Source organism: Leuresthes tenuis, unplaced genomic scaffold, assembly GCF_036924035.1.
Source record: "Leuresthes tenuis unplaced genomic scaffold, fLeuTen1.0.hap1 SCAF_16, whole genome shotgun sequence".
NCBI lineage: Eukaryota > Metazoa > Chordata > Actinopteri > Atheriniformes > Atherinopsidae > Leuresthes > Leuresthes tenuis.
This window is the reverse complement of record NW_027325370.1, coordinates 29,475,144-29,501,595: the sequence shown is the minus strand read 5'-3', so window position 1 is coordinate 29,501,595 and position 26,452 is coordinate 29,475,144. Positions and strand designations below refer to the sequence as shown.

Below are 26,452 nucleotides of genomic sequence, written 5' to 3'. Positions count from 1 at the left end.
ATTTAAATGATACAGTTTTAGTTGGAAATACGCTTTTAATCCAAGAATAAAATGTGTTGATCTATGATTCGCATGGTTGTTCATTAACCACCTCTAGCAACTAGAAGCAAGGCGATGAGCTCAGCTTAGTAGTGATGTGTCCATCCGTGTGGAGTCATTTAGGATTTATTTTGTGAAGCGTGTATCGAGGTGTGCGTCAATGATGTGTGTCGATGACGTATGTGGTGATGTCCACACGAACCGGCCGTACCACGTGACCGCTTCATGAAGGCTTCGTGCATAATTCGAAATATAAGTCCGAGCAAAACGGAATTGATCTGTCCTCACATTGTGTGGATTTAGAACCTTATGGTGCAAACTTATTGTTCATAGCTAGCTGCCTTTTTGTTATGGAGCCTGCCCGAAAGAGATTTTCTCCTGTCTGGGAGCATTTTGAGCTGAACTCCCCTAATAAGGCAGGCACACAATAATAATTGTGTGAAACAGAATAGAAATACTTAATTAACCCCATAGAGAAATTCTTGTAGCAAAGCTACAAGAACACAGAACGAATAGCATATATATGAAATATAATGAATACATTTATATTAATTATTATTATTATTATTATTATGGTGGACAACATAGTGAAGCCACGTTGTCATTTCAATCATTACCTGCTTTACATTTATTGTCCACTTGATGGCGCAGTCGAGCAAATGAAGCTTGGGCCCATTTTTGAACTACTCGGATGGAAAACGTCAGTGCTTCATGAGGCTTCATCTCGTCATCACTACAGCTTAGTGCAGAACCTTGACACAGATAATCTGGCCAACTAAAAGAAAACAAGAAAATCTCATAGCAAATCATTACAAGATGGAAGAATATAAAATCAGGCTGAAATGGGCCAAAACAGCTGACAGGAATTGAAGAGTGGGTTCCTTGTGTCGTGCTGTTTCTGTTGGGATTGCCTGTGGTCATTATGAGGTTGCCAACCATCAGAAAATCATCGTGACGGATTTCACATGTCTGATTTGATAAAGTGTTCAACCTGCTTAACGCCACAGATCACATCCTGTCTTTAATCATTTGTTTCTTTAATTTTCTGCTTTCAGACCTGCTGAGAAGAAGGTGGTGAAAATAGCTCCTCCATTATCTGCCACTGAAGTATGTATGACATCCTTTGCCCACTAATAACAAGCATGGCGATTATTGCAGTGATCTAATATAAAATGTTAGGTTTAAGTTTAAATGTATGTGCATGCTGAACAACAGCTAGTATTCATGGTCGTGGTCCTCACCAAAGTTTGAGATTTCCAGGACTGTTTCTGGGATTGTTGAATGTGTGATGCATCGACTTTATGGACTGCATTTCTTTCCTGTTTTTTTTTTTTTATTAACCCCCGCTTTACATACTGCTTGTCATTACTGTTTAAACATGGGTATAATGTTCGGATGTTTAAAGTCTATCATTTGTTGAGCAGAGACTACAGAAGAGAGCTGAACGTTTCAACATGCCAGCAACAAGTGAAAGCAAGAAGGCGATACGGGCAGCAAGGCAAGGCTTAAGTCAACTCCTGACTTTCTTTTAATAATATGGAATCTGTTTTGATAGCTGTGACCATCATTTATTCCAATAACAACTTTAAATTCACTGCAAAATTTGTTAGACTACAGGTTACTTGTTGTCACCGAGAACAGAAGATGAACAGGAAAACATTGACTCTGTGTTGTAGACTCCCTGGTTTGAGTTTTCGGTACTGCTACTGTTAACAATCAATGCAGCAGGTTTTAGCTTGTTTTCTAACCTTACGAAGCTACTAAATTCTCTGGAGATTCGCGAGATCATGAGAAAATAAATGTTGCCAGGCTCTAATCCATCAGCTTGTGGCCGACTCAGAAGCGCTGAGCAATCAGCAGACTGTGTTAGTAGCCAAGGGCCGGTTGCATGGGTGACAGTCAACAGTGACGGTTCCTCATCGCGGACTGGTCCAGGTGGTCCGCTTAGATTTTGACAGACAGATCCCTCAGGTCACCCAAGTTATAGCAAAGTCAAATCGTCCTTTAAGTAATTCTTAATATTGATGTTGAAATTTCTGATGCCCCCCCCAGGTTTGGTTTACCGAGTGATGCTTCAAGTCCTTCTCCGGGTATGTTTTCACTGCACATCTCACTGAGCTCACTGTGTCCTGACGGGAGTAACTATGAATGTATAAAAGGCTTACTTTAAAGGTTTCCTTCTCCACAGATTGTGTTGGTCTTAGTTTGACACCTGCAATTTATTTGGAATGAATGAGGATTTATATTAAACAAACATCTATTGAAAAAAATGAAAAAGAAGAAGGGAAAAAAAACAGAAAAATACGTTTGTGCTGATATTCTTCTCATGTGTAGCTTGTTTTAACAGCTGCTGTTGAGCTGTATTACCACAGGAACAGATGGATAAAGGGGCTCTGTTAGTCATTTTAATGTTAGAAGATATATTTGTCTGATTTAATAATCAAACTGTTGAGATTGGTGGAGTCACGCTTGGAGCTGATTTATAAGTGATCTTAACTGACTGCTTCAAACGCTATCCTAATGCTGCCACGATATGGTCGAGGAACATCATATACCTTAAAGTGTGGCAGCCGATACTAGTGTTTTTTCTCACTTTTTTTCCTGCCATCTTCCAAACAGGTCTTGTTGCAAACAGTAAAGCTGCTGTAAGTATTACAGAAACCATCCACCACTGAGCTGGTCATTTGTTTCTGTCGCTCCAGTGAATGAGAAGCCTGTTTCATGCGTTTTGTATTCCTGCAGGTGAATGTTGACCAGCTGAAGAAGAGAGCAGAAAGATTTGGCATGAATGTTTCATCTGTCTCACAAAAGGTGACTGAGCTTTTATGTTTGAGAGACCGTTTTCTCCCCTTGTTCTCTGCCCTTTTGGAACCTTGAGTTTGGCATTTTTGTGATTCTTTTTTTTTAAACTGCATCATTTTTCTCACCCACATGACAGAAGATATACATATAATTCAGATTGTTAGTTAGTATCATTGGCTGCTAAAAGTTGTGTGTGATTGTTTTACAGTCACAGGAATTAGCTTTTCACACACTATTGTTATGTTTTGATTTTAAATGGATAAAATTGACAATTTTGCCAATTAGTCTACACTCAACACTAAAAAAGCAAGAGGTGAAACAACGTTTGTACAAATTTCAGACGTTATTGTTTAAAAATGGTCAAAAGTAGAAATCTCATTTAAACAATTTATCAACACACCAATGGGCAAAAGCACATGCGTGTGTGAATCCTTTCTGAAGTGACAGCAGAAGACAGAAGAAGTCAGATTTCAGAACACAAAAACCAAGGGGAGTGTTTTTGTGAACTGCACGGCTTCTCAGTGTTGTGACTTTGGGGCAGCAGTTGTGTGGTGATTAGCACTGTCACCACACAGCACAAGGGTCATGGGGTCAAATCATGGCTGTGGCCTTTTCTGGAAGGTTCTGGAAGTTTCTTTTTTTCTGGATACTTCAGATAGGTGTAGTGAGTGTGAGTTTGGATGTTGGTTGGTTGTCCAGTTTGTGATGGACTTCTGGATGGACTGTAGACCCGTCCAGGCTGCATCCTGTCTTTCACCCTGTGACAGCGAGGAAAGCCTCCAGACCTCCCGCAGCCCTGACCAGGAAAGAGCTTGTGCAGAAAATGCATCGATGTGGAAGGCGGGCATTTATAAAACAGGCCAGCTACCTCTGAACTAGCAGCATATTCATTTGTCTGCACTTAAAGTGATCATTCGGTTAATCTTTTAACACTCTCTTAGTTTATTAAAAACCAAATTTTGTTAGTTTCTGTTTTTTTGTAGGTTTACATACGTTTACATCTTTAAATAATTCACCACCTTGATTTAACTTTGCTAATAAGCTGTTCAGGTGGTAAGTTCTAGGTCCCACAGTTTTATCTTTTTCCGTCCCATCAACACATTTCTTTTCTGGACACATTTCAAGACTTCAGTGCGAGGATGGAAAAAGAACGTAGTGACGTTGCTTGAGCTTGTTGGAATGCGTGGCACAATTAAAACCAAGGGTGGTCCAACAAAACATTAGTTCTATGACCACATTTGTTTTAATTGACTCAATAAAAACCTGACCATAAGGAGGTGGTACATAGTTTGGTGGAAAGGCAGGCAGGCAGGCATATTACTGTGCAATATAGTCATCCAGTATTAGTAAATTGTGTATGCATCAAGCATTATGTGATGTAAACTTTTTTTTTTCAGATTGAAGAAGATGAAAAGTTCAAAAAGAGGAAGGAGCGGTTTGGGATCTCAACAAGTGCACCTTCAGCTGGTGCAGACGATGTCGAGGTAGTTTTCTTTGTATGAACAGTCATGGTTAGTCGTAGAAAATGATCGCAAGGAATTTATTGAAGTAACACTTTATTATTTCTGTCCTTTCTTTATCTTCACAGGCAAAGAAAATGAAGCGTGCTGAAAGATTTGGAAATGTGTAAATGATGTTTGAGTTTGTTTTTGTAGTGTTCATATGGCTGTTCGACAGATATTCCCAAGGATGACAGTTGCCTCAAATATGATTCTTGTAAATCAAAAGTACACTTAAATACAAAGATAAATGTGAGTAAACTGAGAACAATCTCAAGAACCGATTGGGAGTCATTGGATAATTCAGCCAATTCAGGAAGAATTCTTTTTCACATTTCAGGTGATTGTGTTTAAACAAAACCACTTCAGTGTGTTTAAATCAGTTAATGACACGAGCAGGTTGAGACAACAAAAACTTTTCCTTTGAAGCAGCTGCAGAAAGCCTTACATCAGCCAGCTGGTGGCTCAAATGTTGCTTTAAGTCTAAATTAGGAGCGACTTTTTAAAATGACTTTAACAAATGATTGTAAAGAAATGTAGAAGAATAAGAACTCAAAATGTCCCTTTCATTCAGCACAACAAAGAATCTGGGATATTTTGGTCATTTTATTGATAATCTGTTTCAAATATGTTGAAAGACATGTCTTAAAACAGAAAAATCACACTTGCTGAAATATAAAGATGTGGTATTTCTAATTTATGAACTGTAGGGCATTAAAACAGTTCTTAGTTAGTGACTCAACTCACTTTTGTAGACACTGTATTTGATTGTACTTTTGACTCCTCAGACAGACAGCCTGTTAAATTCTTGTTTTCTTTTGGGGGATTCCATTGTTACTCTGCTTTGGTTTTCTGTCCATTTTATAACATTTTGTGATTAATAAATTGTTTTCAATTTTTGAAATTTGTCTCTGTCATTTATTATTTTGGACTTTGAGTATGAGTGTTGACACTGAAGCCACGAATAAAAAAAACAACCCAGCCCAAATTTTAGGGTGAGCTGTATCATCATTTTACTGTAACTGATGCAACTTTGACAAATGGTGTGGGATTATTCCTTCTCTCCTCTATTGAAGATGAATAAATAGCAGTTCTTGCTCTGTGATGGGATTTCATATAAATTATTACACTTATTATTACAATTATTAGGTGAAAGTCCTCTAAATTAGTGGAGGGCCACTTCCTTTCAAGCTATCTTGAAGTCTGTTTTAAAGAAGAATCTATGAATCAAAGCAAGGAGCTAACCCCTCTCTAACTGATAACCATCTTTTTCAGAGGGGCAATATTGTGAAGTGTTGTACACATGCGATTGTAGCCTGCCCATAAATTAATCCACATGTGTAGGAGAAAAGTCAGGGCAGCTGTTGTATTAGCACATGGCACTGAAGAAAACAATACTGGAACTGATTACTTGAATTTGGTTACAGTATTCTCTGATAGACTCCTATAATAATGACATTTCTTAAATACTGCTAAGTCAAATAATGTAAGCTCAAAGGTTATTAAAAATGGAAGCGTAAAACAGGGTTGTGAGAAACTACTGCAAGTTTTTACTTGTTTCTACTCCCTTTCAGGCCAGAATAAGATCAAGGGAGTGACTAGGTATGTATGCATTTTAAGAAAAAATTTGTGATGTGATCATTAGTGCGTCATTTTCAACGTGTACATGAATCTTAAAGTTGCCCACAACAGAGACTCAACGCTTAGTGAGACACAAAGATTTGAGGATTTAGACAGAATGACCAGGTGGACTCTGCACAAAAACCAATAGAAGTACGAAGATGTGCATTTACGAAGCCCCAGTACAAAGAGTCAACAATGATCTGGCCCTTCCAAGCAAGGATGGTTTGTGGCTCACCACTTTGTGTCAAACTCCTTCAGAGAATCATTGATCTGTTCAAAAAATATCTTACAATGTATAATACCAAAGAACCTTGGTTTTTCAACATCTACAGTGCATGATATGGTGAAATACTTAGGGACTCTGGGGAGGCCTCAGCACAAATAGGCCAAGGAAGGAAAGCCATGATGGATGCAGCTGATCTCGTAGCCCTGCATGAAAAACCACGTCAGCTCTGAAGTACCTTGGAAAACCACCATCACTCAACACAATCTGCTGCTGCATCCAGAAATGTAACCTCAAACTGTATTATGCAAAGAGGAAGTTTATTCATTTATCAACTCCGTGGAGAACTGCAGTTGAGTTGTCTGAGCACGAGTTCATCTCAAATGGACAGAAAGACAGTGGACATGCTCTGATCAATGTTTTGAACCAAACGATGTCAGACTCTGTAGTTTTCTCTGGACCCCTGCCAAATCTGACCAGTGACGACATGTTTAGCTGCATGTCCGCCTTCAATCACTGGTTGTCTTGTTGGTGTCCAGCAAACAACGTGGTCTACATAGATAATTGGCAATCTTTCTGGGGAAAGCCTGATATGATGAGGAGAGACGGCATCCATCCCACTTTGGAAGGAGCAGTTCTCATTTCTAGAAACATGGACAAATTTATTAGTCATCCAAAAACCCAGGGTTGAGACCAAGATGCAGAGTTGTAGTCTTAAACACTTCTCTGCAGCTTCCCACCTGCTGCTACCCCCCAAAACCCCATAATGACTGTGTCTGCTCCCACACCACCCACATTAAATAAAACAATTTATTAAGTAAATTTAGAAAACCTAAAAAAATAAACAAAAAAATGTAACAGAACAAAAACATCAAACTATTAAATGTGGTTTGCAGAATATTAGATCTCTCCCTTCGAAGTCTCTGTTAGTGAATGATTTGATTTGTGATCATCATATTGATATATTTTGTTTTACAGAAACCTGGCTGCAGCAGGAGGATCATGTTATTATTAATTAATCAACTCCCTCTGACTATTTAAATGTTCACGTTCCTCGAACCACAGGTAGAGGAGGAGGAGTGGCAGCTATCTTCAGATCAGGGTTACTAATCAGTCCTAGACCCAAGATTAGTTTTAGCTCTTTTTAATCTCTGATTCTCAGTTTTTCCCACCCAAAGTGGAAATCACAAAAACCTCTTGTGTTTGTTGTTGTGTATCGTCCACCTGGCCCTTATTCTGAGTTTCTGTCTGAATTCTCAGAGTTTTTATCACAGTTAGTGCTGAGTACAGATAAAGTCATTGTAGTGGGTGACTTTAATATTCATGTAGATGTTGAAAATGACGCCTAAATATTAACTTTGATTCTATATTAGACTCTATTGGATTTTCTCAAAGTGTTCACAGACCTACTCACTGCCTTAATCATACCCTTGACCTTGTGCTGACTTATGGCATTGAGAGTGAACAGTTAACAGTGTTCCCTCATAACCCTGTCTTGTCTGACCATTTTTTTAATAACTTTTGAATTTACATTACTTGACTACACGGTTTCTGAGAAGAATTCTACATATAGAAGGTGTCTGTCAGAGAATGCTGTAACCAGATTTAAAGAGTTGATTTCATCATCCTTTTCTTCACTGCCATGTGCAGATATGACAGAGGACGGCTACCTAAATTTTACTCCAGTAGAACTTGACTCTCTTGTTGACAGCACTATAGCTTCAATGCGTACAACACTGGACAATGTTGCCCCTCTGAAAAGGAAGGTAATCAGTCAGAAGAGGTTGGCTCCTTGGTATAATCCACAGCTGCGTGCTTTAAAGCAGACTACAAGAAAGCTGGAGAGACAGTGACGTTCCTCTAATTTAGAAGAGTCTCAATTAGTCTGGAAAGATAGTTTAATAACGTATAAGAAAGCCCTTCGTAAAGCTAGAACTGCTTATTATTCATTATTGATAGAAGAGAATAAGAATAATCCCAGGTTTCTTTTCAGCACTGTTGCCAGGCTGACAAAGAGTCCGAGCTCTGTTGAGCCATGTATTCCTTTAACTCTCAGCAGTGATGATTTCATGAGATTCTTTATCAATAAAGTTGTTTCTATCAGAGAGAAGATTAATGATATCCTTTCCACCATTATCACTGATGTATCATCAAGTAGAGCAGCTTTAGAAGTATCTTTAGAACCTGATTTGTATTTAGACAGCTTCTGCCCAGTTGATCTTTCTGAGCTAACAACAGCAATAGTCTCTTCTAAACCATCAACTTGTATTTTAGACCCAATCCCAACCAGACTGTTCAAGGAGGTTTTCCCTTTAACCAACACTTTCATATTGGATTTGATCAATCTGTCTTTGCTGACAGGATATATACCTCAGACTTTTAAGGTTGCTGTAATTCTCCAGTGTTAGCTTGGTCCAAATTCAGAATAGAATTTAAGATTCTTTTCCTCGCATATAAACTTCTTAATGACAAAGCTCCTGTTAAAAGGGAGTCGCTCCTCTCCACAATTACCTCAGGCATGCTCAGGACGGGAGACTGGACCGAAAAGAAGTTTCAGTGCAATCTTTTGGATTCCTTAGCTAGGAAATTGTTTTGGAATTGGCTCTGCATGTATGAATTGGATTAATTTTGAATTTTATTGATTGGATTTGATCGGATTATGATTACAATGAATTAGACTCTAATTGGCTTATATTGGACTGTATTATTGAAGTACCTTGAGATGACATTTGTTGTGATTTGGCACTATATGAATAAAACTTAATTGAATTGAGTTCAGTTCAGCACAGTTCAGCTGTGTTTTTGAAGAAACAGACATCAGGTTTTTGTGCCAAAGGTATTAGACCATTCAGGCTGTTATCAGAGAAGGTTCCAAAAGCCAGCATTTGTGACAGTATGGGTTAGTTGCACATATGTGACAGCAGCATTCATGCAGAGGTGCACATTAGAATTTTGAAGAGACTTGATCTACAATCAAGGTGATAGCCTTTTACCAGGTGGTCCATAGTTATTTTAGCAGAATAATACAACCTCATTTTACAAGACCTACATCAGCACGACTTCAGCATATATGTTGTGCCACACATTGAAAATATATGCTGAATTATGAAGAGTAGAATTAGATGATGATCACCGCAGATTATTGAGCCGCTGAAATATTGTATTTAGCAAAATGGACATCGATCCCTCTTACAAAACTGCAACAATAAGTATGCTCATTTCTTCAATTATTTTAACCAAACCTCTCATCAAACTTTCATTAAGTCAAGTTTCCATACCCTCTGCATATTATTCAGCGTCACAGACTTCAGAAAGGTTCCAAGTTTATCACAGGGCTAACTCAGCAACAAACAACCATGTAGGATCCCACCGGCTTTTATGGTCAATTTCCAAATCAAATGTGTATGGTTTTGAAGTGTGGTAGAAAGCCAGAGTAATAAGAGAAATCCATGCATGCACAGGAAGAAGTGTTTCATCCCCTATTTGAACCAGGTGCTTTCTTTCTCTGAGGCGACAGCGCTTACCACCACAGAGCAGCCTTCTCACCCAACTTCATTTTCCAAATACAGCGAAGACAACTGACACCAATTTCCTTTGCACTAATGGTTCAAACAAATTAACAATACAGAGACTTAAGTTTTGTTTACCTAATTGAATACTTTGTAAGATAAAGATCATTGTTTTCATTATGTCAGTTACCAGGGACTCAGGACACAGACGCAGGGTCTTTTTGGATTCCAAGGGGTTTTATTTTCAAACTGCACACAGAAGGCACAGCAAGGCAGGGCGATCTCCAGGCAGAGCAAAAGAACGGGCTATGGAAACCTGAGCGCTCTCCTCAGTAATTATGGCGTGGAGGGTGAGCGCAGCTATGAAAGTTAACCAACATAAATCTCTCCAAACTGGGAGGAAAACAGAAAAGCTATGAACAGTTTTACAAAACAAAGACACGCTCTCCTAACGAGGCGGATTTAAACGAAGGACGCACTCGAAAAACAGAGGCACTATGACACTTAAACTCTCCTTTAACGGAGGCAACTATGAAAGGTAGCAACGAAAAATCCCTCCTTAAAAATGGAGGAAAAAACACGGCTATGAAAACGTATCGTATTAATAAATAAACTAAGGTTAGGAACAAGAATAATTTACAAAACAAGATAGCACTGCAGGAGGATCCCTCACTGCAGGCTCGTGGAAGCTATGGATCAAGGTAACTATGGCTGGTAATGAAGCTCAAAGGGAGACAACATACTGGCACAAGACAAGGGAAACGCAGACTATTTGAACACATAAGAGACCAAGGGGAACAGGTGGAAACACTTGGGAAGACAATCAGACGCTTGACACGGGAGGAAACGAGAAGGGAAAGTCAATGATTTTTCAAAATAAAACAGGAAATGACGAAACAAGACATGTAAACCGTGACACATTATTTGTTTGTTACAAATTCTAAACTAACATTTTATTTTTCTGTTTCAGTTTTTGTCTCTGATATACAATTCTGAAAAGATTATTTGCCTTTGTTTTGCTTGAACATCTGTTCAATAGAGTTTGTTTTTCTTTTTAAATAAATATTTTGTTGATTTAAATTTTCCAGAAAACGGGTTTCTGCTTTGTTTCTGTCAGTGCAGTTAAATGTGGGTAATCGGATCGGATTAATGGCTAAATTACAATAAGATTGAGTTATTCAGCTCATGTAACAAGCTTAATCCGACAAGAAATTGAATTGGATCAGGTTACTTGCGATCGAATTAAGACCCCGGGATAACTCTATCCGATTTGCCCACTCAACGTGCCTGGAGACGACACTAGATCGGATCGAGCGTTCTGCGCATGCTCGAATTTTTTTCCCGCGATCGTCACCCGATATTACTGTTGTTGTTGCCGCCATCAGAAAGAAACAAACAAGGCGATGGAGAATGCGCCGTTGTGCATCGAGTTTGTGCCATAACCAGTTCATCACAAACTAAATGTAGAGGGACGTAGCTTCATCTTGCTCTTCGTTCGCCATCTTTCTCGAATGCCTTAGTTTTGTTGTTGTTGGTGGTGAAGACGTCAACCGGAAGTAGTTCTATTAGGATAGTTGAAATGGTACAGCGCCACTTACCTACTGTGGTATTGCATGCTTTGTGGCAGTGATTCGATTCATTCACCGCCATGTAACAAAGAACAATTACCCTTGCTCAGATAAGGAGCATAATCCAACTATAGCTATAATCCAGTTAATCTCATCATGTAAACCCACTGAGTGAGACTTCACTTATCCCAAGAGTTGAAAGGTCTGAGGTTTCATACAACTCAACCTTTCTGAGATCAGAGGGGTGTTCCACGAATGTAGCTAAAGAAAGCCAGGCTAACACCATCTCCCAATTAAGCCTCAAGTCGTTCCACTAAGACATTTCTGCTGCATCTAAGCGAGGCTGATTCAAGTGAAGCTTACAAAGCCTTGCTATGTGCGAGTGCCCGAGGAACGTAGGAAGCCCTGACGAATGGATGGTGGAAAAAAGATGGCAGAAAAGAAGAGCAAGGCAAGAGCTATAATTTTCTCGGCAGCTGAACAAAAAATACTGATGGAGCTGTATGATGAGTTTAAAAGTGTGATCACCAGAAAAGGTAATACAGCTGTGATCAATGAAGGAAACGGCCGTAAACAACTGCTGACAGACTAAATACGTAAGTTATACAAGTTTCATACCATCGTCAATTGTTCCATGTTTATTTCACTGTCCTCATGTATTTATGCTCTCCTCTTTGTCTTATATCTTTTTTACATAAAGCATGCTAAATTGTCTCTGTATGAGATGTACTGCACAAATATACTGGCCCTGCTCATTTTATTAATAACCCAATGATCAGCATGCATCATCATACTTTGTGACTATATTAAGGTGAGTGTGTGACCCACATATTAATTCTTCACTGTTACAGCTCAACAGGAGCAACCTTAACAGCCTAAAGCGTACCTGGCAGCAGGTGAAAGTAAAGCACAACAACTTGTTTCAGAGTAGCCTTTGAAGAAATGTGTTTGTCCAAAAAATGTGTTGAGCTGTAAATATGTTGCCCTGTAGCTACCAAAAAAAAGACAGGCCTCCGCCACTGGTGGGGTTCCCCCACCAAAAATCTCACACCAGCAAAGGAACTTGCTCTAACCAGCAATCGAGGGTGGCCCCTGGTGGAAGGAATAGATGGAGGGACCTCCTCGGGATGTCTTCCCAAAAGTGTGCGGGATCAGATGTAGACGGTATTGATCACTTTCTCTCGTTTATAATAACTGATGGTGTGTCTGAGAGGACATCCCTAGCCCATGTGTGAGTAGTTGTATTCTATTTAATTTTCTTTCGATGGAAATGCTCTGCATCTCATGCATTCCTGTGATCTCCTACTCCTACAACACAGTGTTTCTCCGTGTGTAGTTTGATGGCCCCAGCTCATCTCGGCCATTCGATGATGAAACTGTGTCTGTAGACGCAGAAATGCCACAGGCAGGCTATTTATTATTATAAACTGTGAAACGGTTTGGATGTGTCTGCAGTCTAACTATTCTATACCAACAGGCCTAATTATCACCAATACACTTTACTGCAGGTTGCAACAGGAACACAAATTCCAGCAGCAAAAAGTGAAGTAAGTAATTCTTCACATTACTATCACTACCTACATACTTTGTTGCTCACAGGCACATTTCCTCTATCACATGATGTCTGAACTCTGTACAAATGGAAACTTATGTTGAGTATAGAGAACACCAAACTAGATGTGGAATACATGAAACTTAAAATAAAAAAGATCAAGCTAGAGATTATGAAGCTGGAGAGGGATGCAAGTATAAATTCTGACAAAGAAGAAGGTCATGGTGTGAACTGTATTTAATTCTCTTTTCTCTCCACAGCTTGAAAAACAATTCAACACAACTTGAACTCGAAACTTGTCATTATTGTACGGTTCATGCAAAGTGTTAGAAAAACGTTAATACATTTCTATTCACAGCGGGGTGCCATGACCTAAAATTTGGAAAATTATAAATGATCTCTGTTTATTTAGCCTTCTTACACTTGCTCGAACTTAAACTGCTACTGTGTCAATGCTAAATTATGAAAAGAAGTCCTAACTCAAAGGTCACAACAATAAGGATTAATGGATAAATATGTGACCCTGTATAGGTCCCTCACTGCGTCAGGAGAGGCTCTGAGTCCTTTCAGGCACTGGAACCTGCAGGGAATCAAGCAAGAAAAGACTTGAGCCTGAAAAGTTGTCCACAAGACAAAATGTAAAAAATATGAAGTATACTATTAATTTAAGATAGCTCTGTCAGAAGTCAGCCATGGTGCCTGAGAACTTTAAGCAATGAACCTGCATTTAATTTGGCCAAAGGTAATTTCTATCTGTGCCCTTGTTTTAGCATGTGCATGGTTGAATGCCCTCTCCGCCCTTGTTCCTGGATCAGGATATGGCATGAGGAGGTGCGGCCAGCATACATAGCCTCTGTCCCTGAGCAGGACACCATTGAACTCTCCTGCAGATTAAGAGAAATATTGGTTGGACATGCGTGCGTTAAGACTTGGCAATTTGATGCAATATGCGCCTTATATGGCTGTCTATAATGAAGTGTGACGAGCACTTTAAATTCCTTAAGATGACCTCTACACCTGACCTCTCATAAGATTACTAAAATTATGCCTATGTTACATACACCTTACTTCAAAAGGACACGCCTTCAGGTAAGTAAAATGATTGCGCCTTGTGCAAACCTCTGTGCCAGTGAGGATGCTCAGAAGATCCTAGAATCATGAACTGATCCCGGCCATTTAGCCTCAGTGTTGGAAATTAAATTACCTCCATCACAGATCATCTGTATACATGGAGGATGGGAGGTAATGGTGAGGTGCTTGGTTTCACAGGGCATTAATGTAACATTTCTCAGCATTACTCAAAGGGGTTGATGTGGTGTTTTTCCAAATGAGAAATCCAGTTCAGAGTCTATGGACAATTATCCCAGTATCCCAGTAAATGTACCTGTACATTTAGGCTGTGGAAAACTTTTCGCTTTACTAGTCACTAGTGGTTTCCTTCTATGTAGTTTATTGTTAGCTTTGATGTTAACTGTAATGTTATATCCTCATTTGTAAGTCACTTTGGATAAAAGCGTCTGCTAAATGCATAAACATAAACAGCCGGTAGGACATTCTTTGAGACACTGCTAAGCTAAGCTTGAATGTTAGCCTGCGTAGCAGGGTATTGCACAAAACTAGAATAAAGAAATCCAGGCTAATTGAGCAAGCCCGGCTTGACCTAGTCTGCTCGGCGCATCCTGGCTTAATTGGTTGCACGTTTGCCGAGCCAGGATGAAAAGGCGCGGCTATGTTAAACCAGGTGAAGATAGTTGGGATAAGTGCGTGTTTACGGTACCTAGACCTCGCGATCGATCACAGAATCACCGATGGGAACATGGATAAGCTTCATACTTCACCGCCGCTGAATGGCTCCTGATGGAGTTTTATGAAGATGTGAAAGATACCATAAGAATATAAGGCAATACAAATGCTATAATTAAGGAATGTGAGAAAGCCTGGCAGACAATAGTGGACCGGCTTAATGCGTAAGTAGTCCAAAACTGTACACTCCACTGGAACTGCCAAAATTAGGCTACAATTAAAGGACTAAAGGAATTACTTTTGAGATCCACTAATCAACTTTTGTACACTTTACTTTAAAAGTGGCAAGTAGAGGTACATGTTACTCAGGAAATGTATAGTATGATTAAGTGCACAGAATTATCCACATTGTGTGTCATTTAATCTCTTTTTCTCATGTTACCTTTTGAGTTATTTTATCTTTCTATCCCTCATAAAGAACAAACTTATCTGACGATAAAAGGACCTGGCAGCAGGTTCAAATAAAATATAACAGCATTTTGCAGGCTGGTAAGTGACTTTAAGGTAGAACAGTGAACAAAGGAGGTGACTAGATTTGGTGTCTGCTGACATGTTGAATGTCTGTATGATTGATTTTAAATAAAAAAGCCCATAGAACTGGCACAGGGGACAGCCCACCAAACCAGGATATGACCCCGGCGGAGGAGCTGGCATTCCATTTAAATAAAGGGAGGCCAGTGATGGAGGGGGTCCAGGGAGGGAAAGTAATAGACTGTCCCAGCCACACAAACTGTCCGCTTCATACAAGGTACATATTGCAGTACTTCTGCACATGGAACACAATCAAATAAATATATTATACTGTCTGACTTTTGATTTCCTTGCAGTGTCTGGGAACACTCTTACACTTTTGGAGCCACCAGAAGATGATCCGGTTAGTACATTGTATTGAAATCACAGGCTTGGTATGTCCTGTGAAATCTGGATTCAAGTTCTCTCAATACATGTATATGGCAGGGGGAAGGCACATCTGCAGCTGCAGAATGCACTTCTGCAGATGAGGAGACTGTGTCACTGGACTCCAGAAGGCTTGAGGTATGTCAATTTTATGGAAATATCCTGCTTATTTAGTCTGTAAAGGATATGAAGTCAGTGATGTGGTGCTAATAGAAAATGTGTAACAGGATCCAGATGCTGCACAGTCTCCTTAGCAGCCTGGTAACATTGTATTGGCCAAAGTAAATCTACATTATGCACAAATCCTTCCATCCATCCATCATCTACCGTTTATCCGGGGGTCGGGTCGCGGGGGCAGCAGCTTGAGCAGAGAAACCCAGACGTCCCTGTCCCCGGCCACTTCCTCCAGCTCTTCCGGGGGGACCCCGAGGCGTTCCCAGGCCAGCCGAGAGACATAGTCTCTCCAACGTATCCTGGGTCTTCCCCGGGGTCTCCTCCCAGTAGGACGTGCCCGGAACACCTCCCCAGGGAGTTGTCCAGGGGGCATCCTAACCAGATGCCCGAGCCACCTCATCTGACTCCTCTCAATGCGGAGGAGCAGCGGTTCTACTCCGAGCCCCTCCCGGATGACTGAGCTTCTCACCCTATTTCTAAGGGAGAGCCCAGACACCCTGCGGAGGAAACCCATTTCGGCCGCTTGTATTCGCAATCTTGTTCTTTCGGTCACTACCCACAACTCGTGACCATAGGTGAGGATGGGAACGTAGATTGACCAGTAAATAGAGAGCTTCGCCTTCTGGCTCAGCTCCTTCTTCACAACGACGGGTCGGTGCATAGCCCGCAACACTGCAGACGCTGCACCGATCCGCCCGTCAATCTCACGCTCCATTCGTCCCTCACTCGTGAACAAGACCTCGAGATACTTGAACTCCTCCACTTGGGGAAGGATCTCATTCCCGACCCGGAGAGAGCATTCCACCCTTTTCCGGCTGAGAACCATAGTCTCGGATTTGGAGGTGCTGATTCTCATCCCAGCCGCTTCACACTCGGCTGCGAATCGCTCCAGTGAGAGCTGAATGTCACGGCCTGACGACGCTAACAGAACCACATCATCCGCAAAAAGCAGAGACCCGATTCTGAGGTCGCCAAATCGGACCCCCTCAACGCCCTGGCTCCGCCTAGAAATTCTGTCCATAAAAGTTAGGAACAGAATCGGTGACAAAGGGCAGCCCTGACGGAGTCCAACTCTCACCGGAAACGTATCCGACTTACTGCCGGCAATGCGGACCAAACTCTGGCACCCGTCATACAGAGACCGAACGGCCCCTATCAAGGGGTCCGGCACTCCATATTCCCGGAGCACCCCCCACAGGGCTCCACGAGGGACACGGTCAAACGCTTTCTCCAAGTCCACAAAACACATGTAGACTGGTTGGGCGAACTCCCATGCACCCTCCAGGATCCTGCCGAGGGTATAGAGCTGGTCCACTGTTCCACGGCCAGGACGAAAGCCACACTGCACCTCCTGAATCCGAGGCTCGATTATCCGACGGATCCTCCTCTCCAGTACCCCCGAATAGACCTTACCAGGGAGGCTGAGGAGTGTGATACCCCTATAGTTGGAACACACCCTCCGGTCCCCCTTTTTAAAGAGGGGGACCACCACCCCGATCTGCCAGTCCAAAGACACTGTCCCCGATGTCCACACGATGCTGCAGAGGCGTGTCAGCCAAGACAACCCTACAACATCCAGAGCCTTGAGAAACTCAGGACGGACCTCATCCACCCCCGGGGCCTTGCCACAGAGGAGCTTTTTGACCACCTCGGCAACCTCAGCCCCAGAAATGGGAGGCCCCGTCTCCGAGCTCTCCAACTCTGCCTCTTCCGAGCACGTGTTGGTAGGATTGAGGAGTTCCTCGAAGTACTCCCCCCACCGACTCACAACATCCCTAGTTGAGGTCAGCAAAGCCCCGTCCCCACAGTGTTGACTGTGAGCCGCTTCCCCCCCCTGAGACGCCGGATGGTGGACCAGAATCTCTTCGAGGCCGTCCGGAAATCGTTCTCCATGGTCTTACAGAACTCCTCCCAGGCCCGAGTTTTTGCCTCAGCAACCACCGAAGCCGCAGCCCGTCTGGCCTGCTGGTACCTATCAGCTGCTTCCAGGGTCCCACTGGCCAAAAAGGCCCGATAGGACTCCTTCTTCAGCTTGACGGCTTCCCTCACCACTGGTGTCCACCAGAAGGTTCGAGGGTTGCGGCCACGACAGGCACCGACCACCTTACGGCCACAACTCCGATCAGCCGCCTCGGGAATGGAGTCACGGAACATGGCCCATTCGGACTCAATGTCCCCCACCTCCCCTGGGATATGGTTGAAGCTCTGCTGGAGGTGGGAGTTAAAGCTCCTTCTGACGGGGGATTCTGACAAACACTCCCAGCAGACCCTCACAATACGTTTGGGCCTGCCAGGTCTGATCGGCATCCTCCCCCACCAGCGGAGCCAACTCACCACCAGGTGGTGATCAGTTGACAGCTCCGCCCCTCTCTTCACCCGAGTGTCCAGGACATACAGCCGCAAGTCCGATGATACAACCACAAAGTCGATCATCGAACTGCGGCCAAGGGTGTCCTGGTGCCAAGTGCACATATGGACACCCTTATGCCTGAACATGGTGTTCGTTATGGACAGTCCATGACTGGCACAGAAGTCCAACAACATAACACCACTCTGATTCAGATCGGGGGGGCCGTTCCTCCTGATCACACCCCTCCAGGTCTCACTGTCATTGCCCACGTGAGCATTGAAGTCCCCCAGCAGAACGAGGGAGTCTCCGGCAGGAGCATTCTCTAGTGCCTCCCCCAGAGACTCCAAAAAGGGTGGGTACTCTGAACTGCTGTTTGGCGCATAGGCACAAATAACAGTCAGGACCCGTCCCCCCACCCGAAGGCGGAGGGAGGCTACCCTCTCGTTCACTGGGGTAAACCCCAATGTACTGGCACACAGCCGGGGGGCAATAAGTATGCCCACACCTGCTCTGCGCCTCTCACCACGGGCAACTCCAGAGTGGAAGAGAGTCCAACCCCTCTCAAGAGGACTGGTTCCAGAGCCCAAGCAGTGCGTCGAGGTGAGTCCGACTATATCTATCCGGAACCGCTCAGCCGCGCGCACCAGCTCCGGCTCCTTCCCCAACAGAGAGGTGACATTCCACGTCCCAAGAGCTAGCTTCAGTAGCCGAGGATCAGACCGCCAAGGCCTCCGCCTTCGGATCTTGAGATTAAACGCCGGACAGTCAGGAAACTGGACCTGAAAATCCAGAAGTGAGTATTTCAGTGCACACAGTAACCATAACTGCAATACAGTGTTCTAATCGTTGTTGATTTTGCTCTCTCTATTCCAGGATCCAAGCAACCAAGACAAATGAAGAATGCCAAAATAAATATTCAACTAAAAAAGATTGTGGTGTCCTTCCCTTTTTATGAATGCAAAGTAGAATTTAAAAGAGAACCACCAATGCTATACAAAATGCACACACAGCAAATGCCATTTAAGATCTTTTATTAACTAAAGAATTGGGAGGGGGGGGGTCTCTCCTTTCTTAGGCCTGCAATGTTATGCAGTACTGCACATGCAGCAATAACATCACAGGCACTGTCCGGGGAAAGCCTCAGGTGGTGCAGACACTGAAACCGAGATTTCAGAAGGCCGAAGGTCATCTTGATTCGAGCCCTTGTTTTGTTGTGTGCTTGGTTGTAGGCTTGCTGTGATGGGGTTTGGGAGTCCGCAAGGGGAGTCAAGAGGAATGACTCGCAGGCGTACCCTTTGTCTCTCAGCAGCACACCAGAGAATATGCCTGATAATACAAGAGAACATTTAGAAAACAACACAGCCGAGTTGCACACTAATGATGTCCAAGGTGCTTACAGTACAAATAAAATGTGTGGCTTACCTTGTGAAAGACACTCGTAAATTGGACTAGTCCGAAAGACTCTGGAGTCATGCACTGAGCCAGGCCACTTGGCCTCTAAATTGCTGACAAGGCAGTCAACATCCCAGATTATCTGAAATGTTAAGTTGTAAGCGATTAAGTTCATTAAATACACAGAATTTATTTACGTAGGTCATAATAACCACAAATCACTCTTACCTGTACATTGATGCTGTGGAAGGAAAGAACGTAAAGAACGTGGCGCTGAAGTCATGAGGAAGTCATGACTTCAGCGCCATACAAACGCGTCTTATTGTGCCATGCCTAAATGCTTGCCTGAGGATTAGGGCTTCCTCATCCAGTACATCCTCCAAAAAGGGGCAAGCCATTATGAAGAGGGAACAGGTGAATGGGAGGAATAACTTATATGTACTATATTGCCTTGGCACAGATTTCATTGAAAACACCTTTGCAACTTCATCAGCTGTGTTTTATAATCGTAAATACTGCAAAAAACATATTTATGAAACCCTTGATAGCAATTTGACAAGCAGTCTTCATCAGCATAGCAATATAACAAAGCCCGAGTAATAATACTACCACTTGAATCAATATAAAAAGACTGTTGCAGTTACAAACATCCAACAGATTTAAATTAAATGAGAAATTACTATGTAATATTTGAATGCAGGATAATTAAAATGATGCAACATACTTAGACAGACCATGGACATGCTGTGAAACACATTAATTCGTCACAGGATTGACAGTGGAAATACAGGTGAATCACTAGGATTACTCTTAGCCTGGCTGTTAGCCTGGTCTGGATAAATCACCATAACCGTAATTTGGCCGGATTAAGTTTGAGCTACTTTAATGCAACCGATTTGAGGCTTAACTCAGCCAGGATAACCAACATATCCCGGCTTAATCCCTTATCTTGATTTTGTACAATACCCCACTGTTGGTGAGCAGCGGAACAACACAGAACTCTGGGTTTGGTGTGACGTATGTTCCTGTGACGCGCAGAAATTTTAAACTCTCGTCCTTCTCAGTGATGGCGGCTTCGTTTCGTTCTCTCCCTGTAAACTGTAATAACAAATGGTATTATACCCGACAACAGATCGACAGCAGTCCATCTCGGCGAGCTGGGCTTGATCCAGACAAGGAGCTGTCCTACAGACAACAGGCGGCAAACCTTCTCCAGGACATGGGACAGCGGCTCAATGTGTATCTTTTGTCGTGGTTTGTCGCACGTAGCCAACATTAGCTAGTTATCTAGCGAAGTTTAGCATCTCTCCTGCAGCCGGCTCGACCGATAGCGTGGCCAGTATCTGTTATTGTGTTTTGATCTTGAATTTTTTCCATGTTTCTCATCTGTTTCACACAGTGATTGGGGATTTTAGTCTACCTTGGCTTGTAAACGTTATCCGGCGGTGGCGTAACAAGCTAACTGGGGCCAAGAAGGCCCGTATGGTCGACAGGCCTTCATGGCGTTACCATTAGCCGCTGTAAATGTTTAAGAAGATAACATATAGAGTGGAAAAGTGTCTTAACAAACGTATCATTCCGTTTGAAAATGTTTCTGAGTGCTTTTTTTTAGATGAATGGCTTACATTTAGAACGTACTTTATCTTATGTTACTGTTTCTTCCGGCTAATATATTGATATGTTGAGCTAACTGGGGCTTCAACTTTGTTGTTCTTCTGCCGATTTGGTAACTGGGCAATGTAGTGTTGACTCTATTTTCAATAGCTAAATGAAGCCACCGCAGTTCTGTTATTTTGAAGGTATTCGCCCCGATACAGGTAGTTTTTTCTGTATTTTCACTATTTTCCAAATTGTCCTTTACGGCCGTGTCAGATCCCAACTAACAATTAATACGGCCATTGTGTACATGCACCGGTTTTACATGGTCCAGTCTTTCACCAGATTTCATAGAAATGTAAGTATTATTTTCTTCATATTCCCATGCCGTCCCTTGTGCAGCCGGTATGTGCTTTTGTCCAGAAACTGAAAAGTTCTTTTCTCCTCCTCAGGTTATAGCTCCTGCGGCTCTCTTCCTTGCTGCTAAAGTCGAGGAGCAACCCCGAAAGTTAGAACATGTCATCAAGGTGGCCCATGCATGTCTCAATCCTCAGGATCCTCCACCAGATATCCGTAGTGATGTAAGTTTTGGAAAGTAGTTAAAATGACCTGCCAATGTGGAGAGTGAATTTGTTTCTCAGTTTTATTTATATATACATTTATTTATTTATTTAGTGAAATCAGTGAAGCTGTAATCTTAAGAGCATTCATAGACTTCAAAGCGCTGTGTTCTCAGCTTCTAACTTTTTTTGTTGTTAGTTTTGTGACACTCATAATCACCCCCCCCCCCCTTTTTTTTGAGGGGGGGGGGTGTAAGTGCAATGCTGAAAAAAAGGAGAAGAAATTTCAGTTTTCTTCTTTGCTCCTGTTTTTCACATGGCATATAATCTTGGAACAAGCACTTGATCAAGCATTTTGAAATGCTGCTCCTTCAGATGTTGAGGTGGCTTGATGTATGGGTTGAGACAGCAAAAGGCAAAATTTATCCTTCTGTATAGGTTTCAGTCATCCAGGTGATGTGATGTCTAGCAGTTGTAAAACAGGAGCATCTGTACTTGCTGTTATCGCTTTTATCTTTATCGTTTATCTTTGAGGCTTCCTCGGGCTCTACAAGAAAGATAAGTTTAATATGCGCAACTCTAATCGTCACTATTTTAACACAAGTAGCTGAAACTTTCATTTGGGCAACGAAAGCCTTTCAGATGAATGACCAGACATTGTTAAAGCTACACAGCATGTCCAGTTACTCTTGTTTGACAACGTACAGAGGCCTCCCAGTGAGTAACGTGCCTGTCCTCTCAACCTCAGGCTTACCTGCAACAAGCCCAAGACCTGGTCATTCTTGAGAGCATAATTCTCCAGACCCTGGGTAAGTTTGGAAGGAAGAACTGGGTCCCTTTATTTTCCTCCAGAAACCCATAAAGCTAACCTGTTAAATTTTTGGTTTACAGAAACTCCAAATGTGGTTAGCAGACTTGGAAAGTGGCATTCATGCTTAATATTAAAAGTACTTTCCCACTGTTAAATGACTTGTTGTTTCAGCGTTTTTCTGTCATGTTCCTTCTTCTTATTGTTGTTTTCAAATATAGTTTAAGACATTTCTTTGACGACTTTGTGGTGAACAACATTGGCCCGGAAACTCCTGAAAATAATTTTGCTGACATGACATTGCTGTTTTTTTGTGTCCATTTTTTAATGTTTTCATCTTGTCTGAGGTGTTCTCTCGTGAAAAGTAATATTTCACATTACACAGACTCCCCACTTAGTATGGTTTAATAATATCCATTTTCTGTTTTTCAGGGACTTTAGTTTTAAGTTTGCCATGGGAACTGGATTTAATGAGGCCCAAATCGTTCGTGTACGTGTAGAAGTTTTCACCCAGCTTTCAGTTTACTAATCTCAACCTTTTTTTGTCCTGTTTTTATTGCAGCTTTTGAAATCACAATAGATCATCCACACACTCATGTTGTCAAGTGCACTCAGCTCGTCAGAGGTGAGTATCAGGTCCTCGGTCTCGAAGAGAAACGTGCTTCAGTATTTCAGCCTGATTTTGGTGCTTGCATTTAAACTAGTTATTTTGCAGGTTTTAAAGTTATTTTCTTTGCTCTGTTGTTATTCCAGCCAGTAAGGATCTGGCCCAAACGTCATATTTTATGGCCACCAACAGGTATACTTACAGTTAAAAACATCGTTTTGCTTTCTTTTTAAGATCAATAGGTCAGCAATTAGAATGTGCTTAGGGTACCTCTTTTTTCCTAGCTTTTTGTTTATCTATTTATTTTATATCTTGGTGCTATCCCTGAAATTGCACAGCCCTGAATGTCTGTCGTCTTCTCTCTGTTCTGTTTCCTTTTTTTTTTTTTTTTGCCGTCCCGGGCGCATCATGCCACATAGTCTGCATTTGACCACGTTCTGCCTGCAGTATAGTCCACCTGTTGTGGCCTGTGTGTGCATCCATCTTGCCTGCAAATGGTCCAACTGGGAAATTCCTGTGTCTACAGATGGCAAACACTGGTGGGAGTATGTTGATCCCACAGTTACACTGGAGCTGTTAGATGGTATGTACTATAAATCACCCTATAATAATGAATATTGATATATTTGATCAAAACGAATTGATCATTTTACTCATTAAACCTCTTTCAGAGCTCACACACGAGTTTCTCCAGATCTTGGAGAAAACTCCCAGTCGTCTTAAACGAATTCGGAACTGGAAGGTACAGCTTTTTTTTTTCACACTTACCTGAAAGTGCAAATCTTCAGGCGTAGTGTTGACTACATAAATTAACTTGATTTTATTGTCTGGTGTCTTGGCGTCTAGGCTGGAGGTCAGACACCAAAAGTCAAGCCAAAGGTCCAGGAGGAAGGCGACCAGAGGGACACCATGATCAGCATGATCTCTATGGCCTCGTCAGAGAGTACTGTTGCAGGCCTGATGAGCCTGTCAGCTCCTCCATCTGCCTCATCTTCCTCATCTGTGGGAGAAAGGGACAGGGCTACATCTGGCAGTGCTCAGACTTGGAGTGGTAAAGGACAGGCTGGAGCTGAGCAGCAGCAGCCCAACCACGAGGTCCATGCCCCAGCTAAGGTATCACTAAGTGAGTACCGTGCCAAGAATGCTGATGTCCTGGCTGCCCAGAAAAGGAAGCTTGAGAACATGGAAGCCAGTGTTAAGAGAGAATATGCTAATGCAGCGCAGGCTTTAATTGGTCAGCAGCAGAGGAAGGAGAAGCAGCAGTATCATCACCAGCAGTCCAGCTCCTCCTCCTCTTCCTCTGACATGTCCAACCCCTCACCCATTATTCTTAAAATCCCCTTGGAGAAGGAAAGGCACGACAGGCCTCTTAAAGTGCGCTTTCCACTTGCTGGAGGAGGAAGCGGTGGGCATAGTAGTAGTGGACACAGCGGCAGCGCCCGAAGTCAGGATCCTGACATCAAAGTCAGAATACGAGTGCCTGAAAAGCAAAGAGGGAGTTCAGGAGAGGAGGGTAAGAGTAGGGACAAGCATAGAGAACGATCTAACCACCACCACCACCACCATCACCACCACCACCACCATTCCTCCTCCTCTAGCAGTGCCTCACTTTCCTCATCACACAAACATTCCTCTAGTTCTAGTGGGGTGCTGGGGAGCTCCAAAAAAGTTTTGAGTGACTCCTCTAGGACAGTCATTTCATCCTCTTCCACCTCCCGAAAGAGAACGCACTCCCAAGATCCCACACCAGGGTCTCACTCAGCATCTAAACTCAGCAAGTCCTCTAGGAATCTTTACCAGCTACCGTCCATGTCTTCTTCTGCTGGGCAAACACTGGCTCACGGTCCTGACCTTCTCCCTGCCCTGGGCCTTTCCCACCATCAAGGGACCTATTCACACTCCAAAAGTGACAAGACAGACACTAATGGGCACAGCGCTGCAGGCGGAGCCCAATCAAACGAGTACCAGGACACTTTTGAAATGCTAAACTCACTTCTAAGTGCGCAGGGGGTCCAGCCATCCCAGCCGTCTGTCTTTGAATACAGATCTCAATATGGTGACTACCGGTACTCTGGTGGTTCAAGGGGGAACAACCCTAGGCCTCCGCCACTGCCTTCAGAACCACCTCCCCCACTTCCACCACTACCCAAATGATTCTCTAATCAAGAGATCACATTATGTACATTGTACTTGACATAACAACCATCCACCTTGTTACATAAAGTATTGTATAATGTTTAATTTTTTTATATATTCACCCGGCAATTTTGTAGGTTTCAGGGTGACAGCAGAGAAATGTACTGGTGCAATTGGAGTTTTTTCTTTTTACATACTTGGTGGGGCAATAATGAGGTTTGAAGAGTTTGCAAAATGTGAAGGGGAAAAAAAGGAAACTGTAGATAAGTGTAGATAACCTTTTTTTCTTTACTGCTCCATTCAAATGAAATGCTATTATGATAATTGATCTAAAGAAATTCATTGTCTTGAAATCATAAAGAAATTTTAACTGATCACACCTTTTCGGCCCTATTAACAATTGTCTTTTTGTAATGATTTTATAGTATGTTATTTATTGAGTGCTTTTAAAAGTAACATTGTCTGCCTTTTCTACTTTTTTTTTAATTTTTTTTTTTAAAGTTCAACTCTGTTCTATCTGGGCAAATGGAAATTTCTTCATCAAGACTGTACAGGCTAGTTTGAGAGTGCATGTCTCCAAAGCCATCTTTTAAAAAAAACAAAAAAAAAAACAAAAAAAAAAAACGTCCTTTGTTTTGGGAGATTTTTTTTTTGTCAAATTTTTAAAAAAAAAAGAGCCATAACCTCTCAGAAACAAACCTCGCCCTATAACTAATGTCTGTTTCCTGCATTATTCGGTTACCGTGGCATGTACAAATATTGCAAAATGTTTAAAACAAAATAATTTTTTACATTTTGTTATAGAATAAGGGGGAGTGGGGTGGGGAAGGGGGGTACTTTCTTTTTAGACTTTAAGTTGCAGTCATTGTTTTAAATGGTTGTAAAATATTCATGTTGAGTTCTGTTAATTACACTATATTCACACCAAGGACATACATCTGTTCAATGTTTAAACATATCCACCTGATATGGTCATGATGAAGAACTTAGCAGTGGTTTTTTGGGTTGTTTTCTCTAGAGTGTCAGTCATTTTAAGTGATCAGAGCAAATGTCGAAAAAGGCTACGTTTCTGAAAATACAAGATTGATTTTTGACTTTTGCTTCAGGGTGTTCATTTCCAGACAAGTCAGACGAGAAATGTATTATGGTTTTTTGTGAACCCTTTTGAACACGGACTACAATGGAGTATAAACAATACACAATATAAATTAATAATTTTTTAAAATTTTGGCAATGTTTTAAAGGTTGAATTCCTCATGTTAATATGGCTTTGGTTTGATAATTTTAAAGTTTTTTTTTTGTTTTTTTTTTGGG

At 42.0% G+C, this 26,452-nt stretch overlaps 3 protein-coding genes and 1 long non-coding RNA gene across 5 annotated transcripts in view; 2 read left to right on the top strand and 2 right to left on the bottom strand.

The window, feature by feature from the left end:
* The window catches only part of sarnp (SAP domain containing ribonucleoprotein), a 43,090-nt gene extending 37,846 nt beyond the window's left edge, over window positions 1-5,244 (top strand). Inside the window, exons 5-11 of the mRNA XM_072367327.1 lie at window positions 1,095-1,146; window positions 1,464-1,537; window positions 2,092-2,129; window positions 2,659-2,684; window positions 2,782-2,850; window positions 4,239-4,325; window positions 4,430-5,244. Coding sequence (XP_072223428.1) covers window positions 1,095-1,146; window positions 1,464-1,537; window positions 2,092-2,129; window positions 2,659-2,684; window positions 2,782-2,850; window positions 4,239-4,325; window positions 4,430-4,471 — 388 coding nt within the window. The 3' untranslated portion in view covers window positions 4,472-5,244. The remainder of the gene's footprint in view (window positions 1-1,094; window positions 1,147-1,463; window positions 1,538-2,091; window positions 2,130-2,658; window positions 2,685-2,781; window positions 2,851-4,238; window positions 4,326-4,429) is intronic.
* The window catches only part of LOC140271521 (tubulin alpha-1C chain-like), a 366,226-nt gene that overhangs the window by 83,882 nt on the left and 255,892 nt on the right, over window positions 1-26,452 (bottom strand). The gene's annotated exons all lie outside the window — the stretch shown is intronic.
* LOC140271816 (uncharacterized) lies at window positions 13,523-14,174 on the bottom strand. Its single transcript, XR_011907870.1, has 2 exons — window positions 13,935-14,174; window positions 13,523-13,699 (listed from the first exon to the last, which is right to left on the bottom strand). It is a non-coding gene; the product is annotated as an uncharacterized lncRNA (long non-coding RNA).
* On the top strand, window positions 20,469-26,232 carry ccnt1 (cyclin T1). 2 transcript variants are annotated; one of them, XM_072366761.1, is made up of 9 exons: window positions 20,469-20,670; window positions 21,304-21,385; window positions 21,480-21,608; window positions 22,336-22,396; window positions 22,958-23,020; window positions 23,149-23,194; window positions 23,422-23,585; window positions 23,674-23,744; window positions 23,849-26,232. In XM_072366761.1, exons 1-9 carry the CDS (start codon window positions 20,498-20,500, stop codon window positions 25,154-25,156), a joined length of 2,097 nt encoding a protein of 698 aa, XP_072222862.1. In that variant the 5' UTR covers window positions 20,469-20,497; the 3' UTR covers window positions 25,157-26,232. The 2 variants fall into 2 exon arrangements, with proteins under 2 accessions (XP_072222862.1, XP_072222861.1); XM_072366760.1 differs by having other exon boundaries at window positions 23,140-23,194.

Bases quoted from the DNA above. Each gene is read 5' to 3' on its own strand.
- ccnt1 (XM_072366760.1), top strand. From the start codon at position 20,498: ATGGCGGCTTCGTTTCGTTCTCTCCCTGTAAACTGTAATAACAAATGG. The intron at 22,397-22,957 runs GTAAGTTTGGAA...TTTTTATTGCAG, and splicing joins CATAATTCTCCAGACCCTGG to CTTTTGAAATCACAATAGAT. The intron at 23,586-23,673 runs GTATGTACTATA...AACCTCTTTCAG, and splicing joins TACACTGGAGCTGTTAGATG to AGCTCACACACGAGTTTCTC.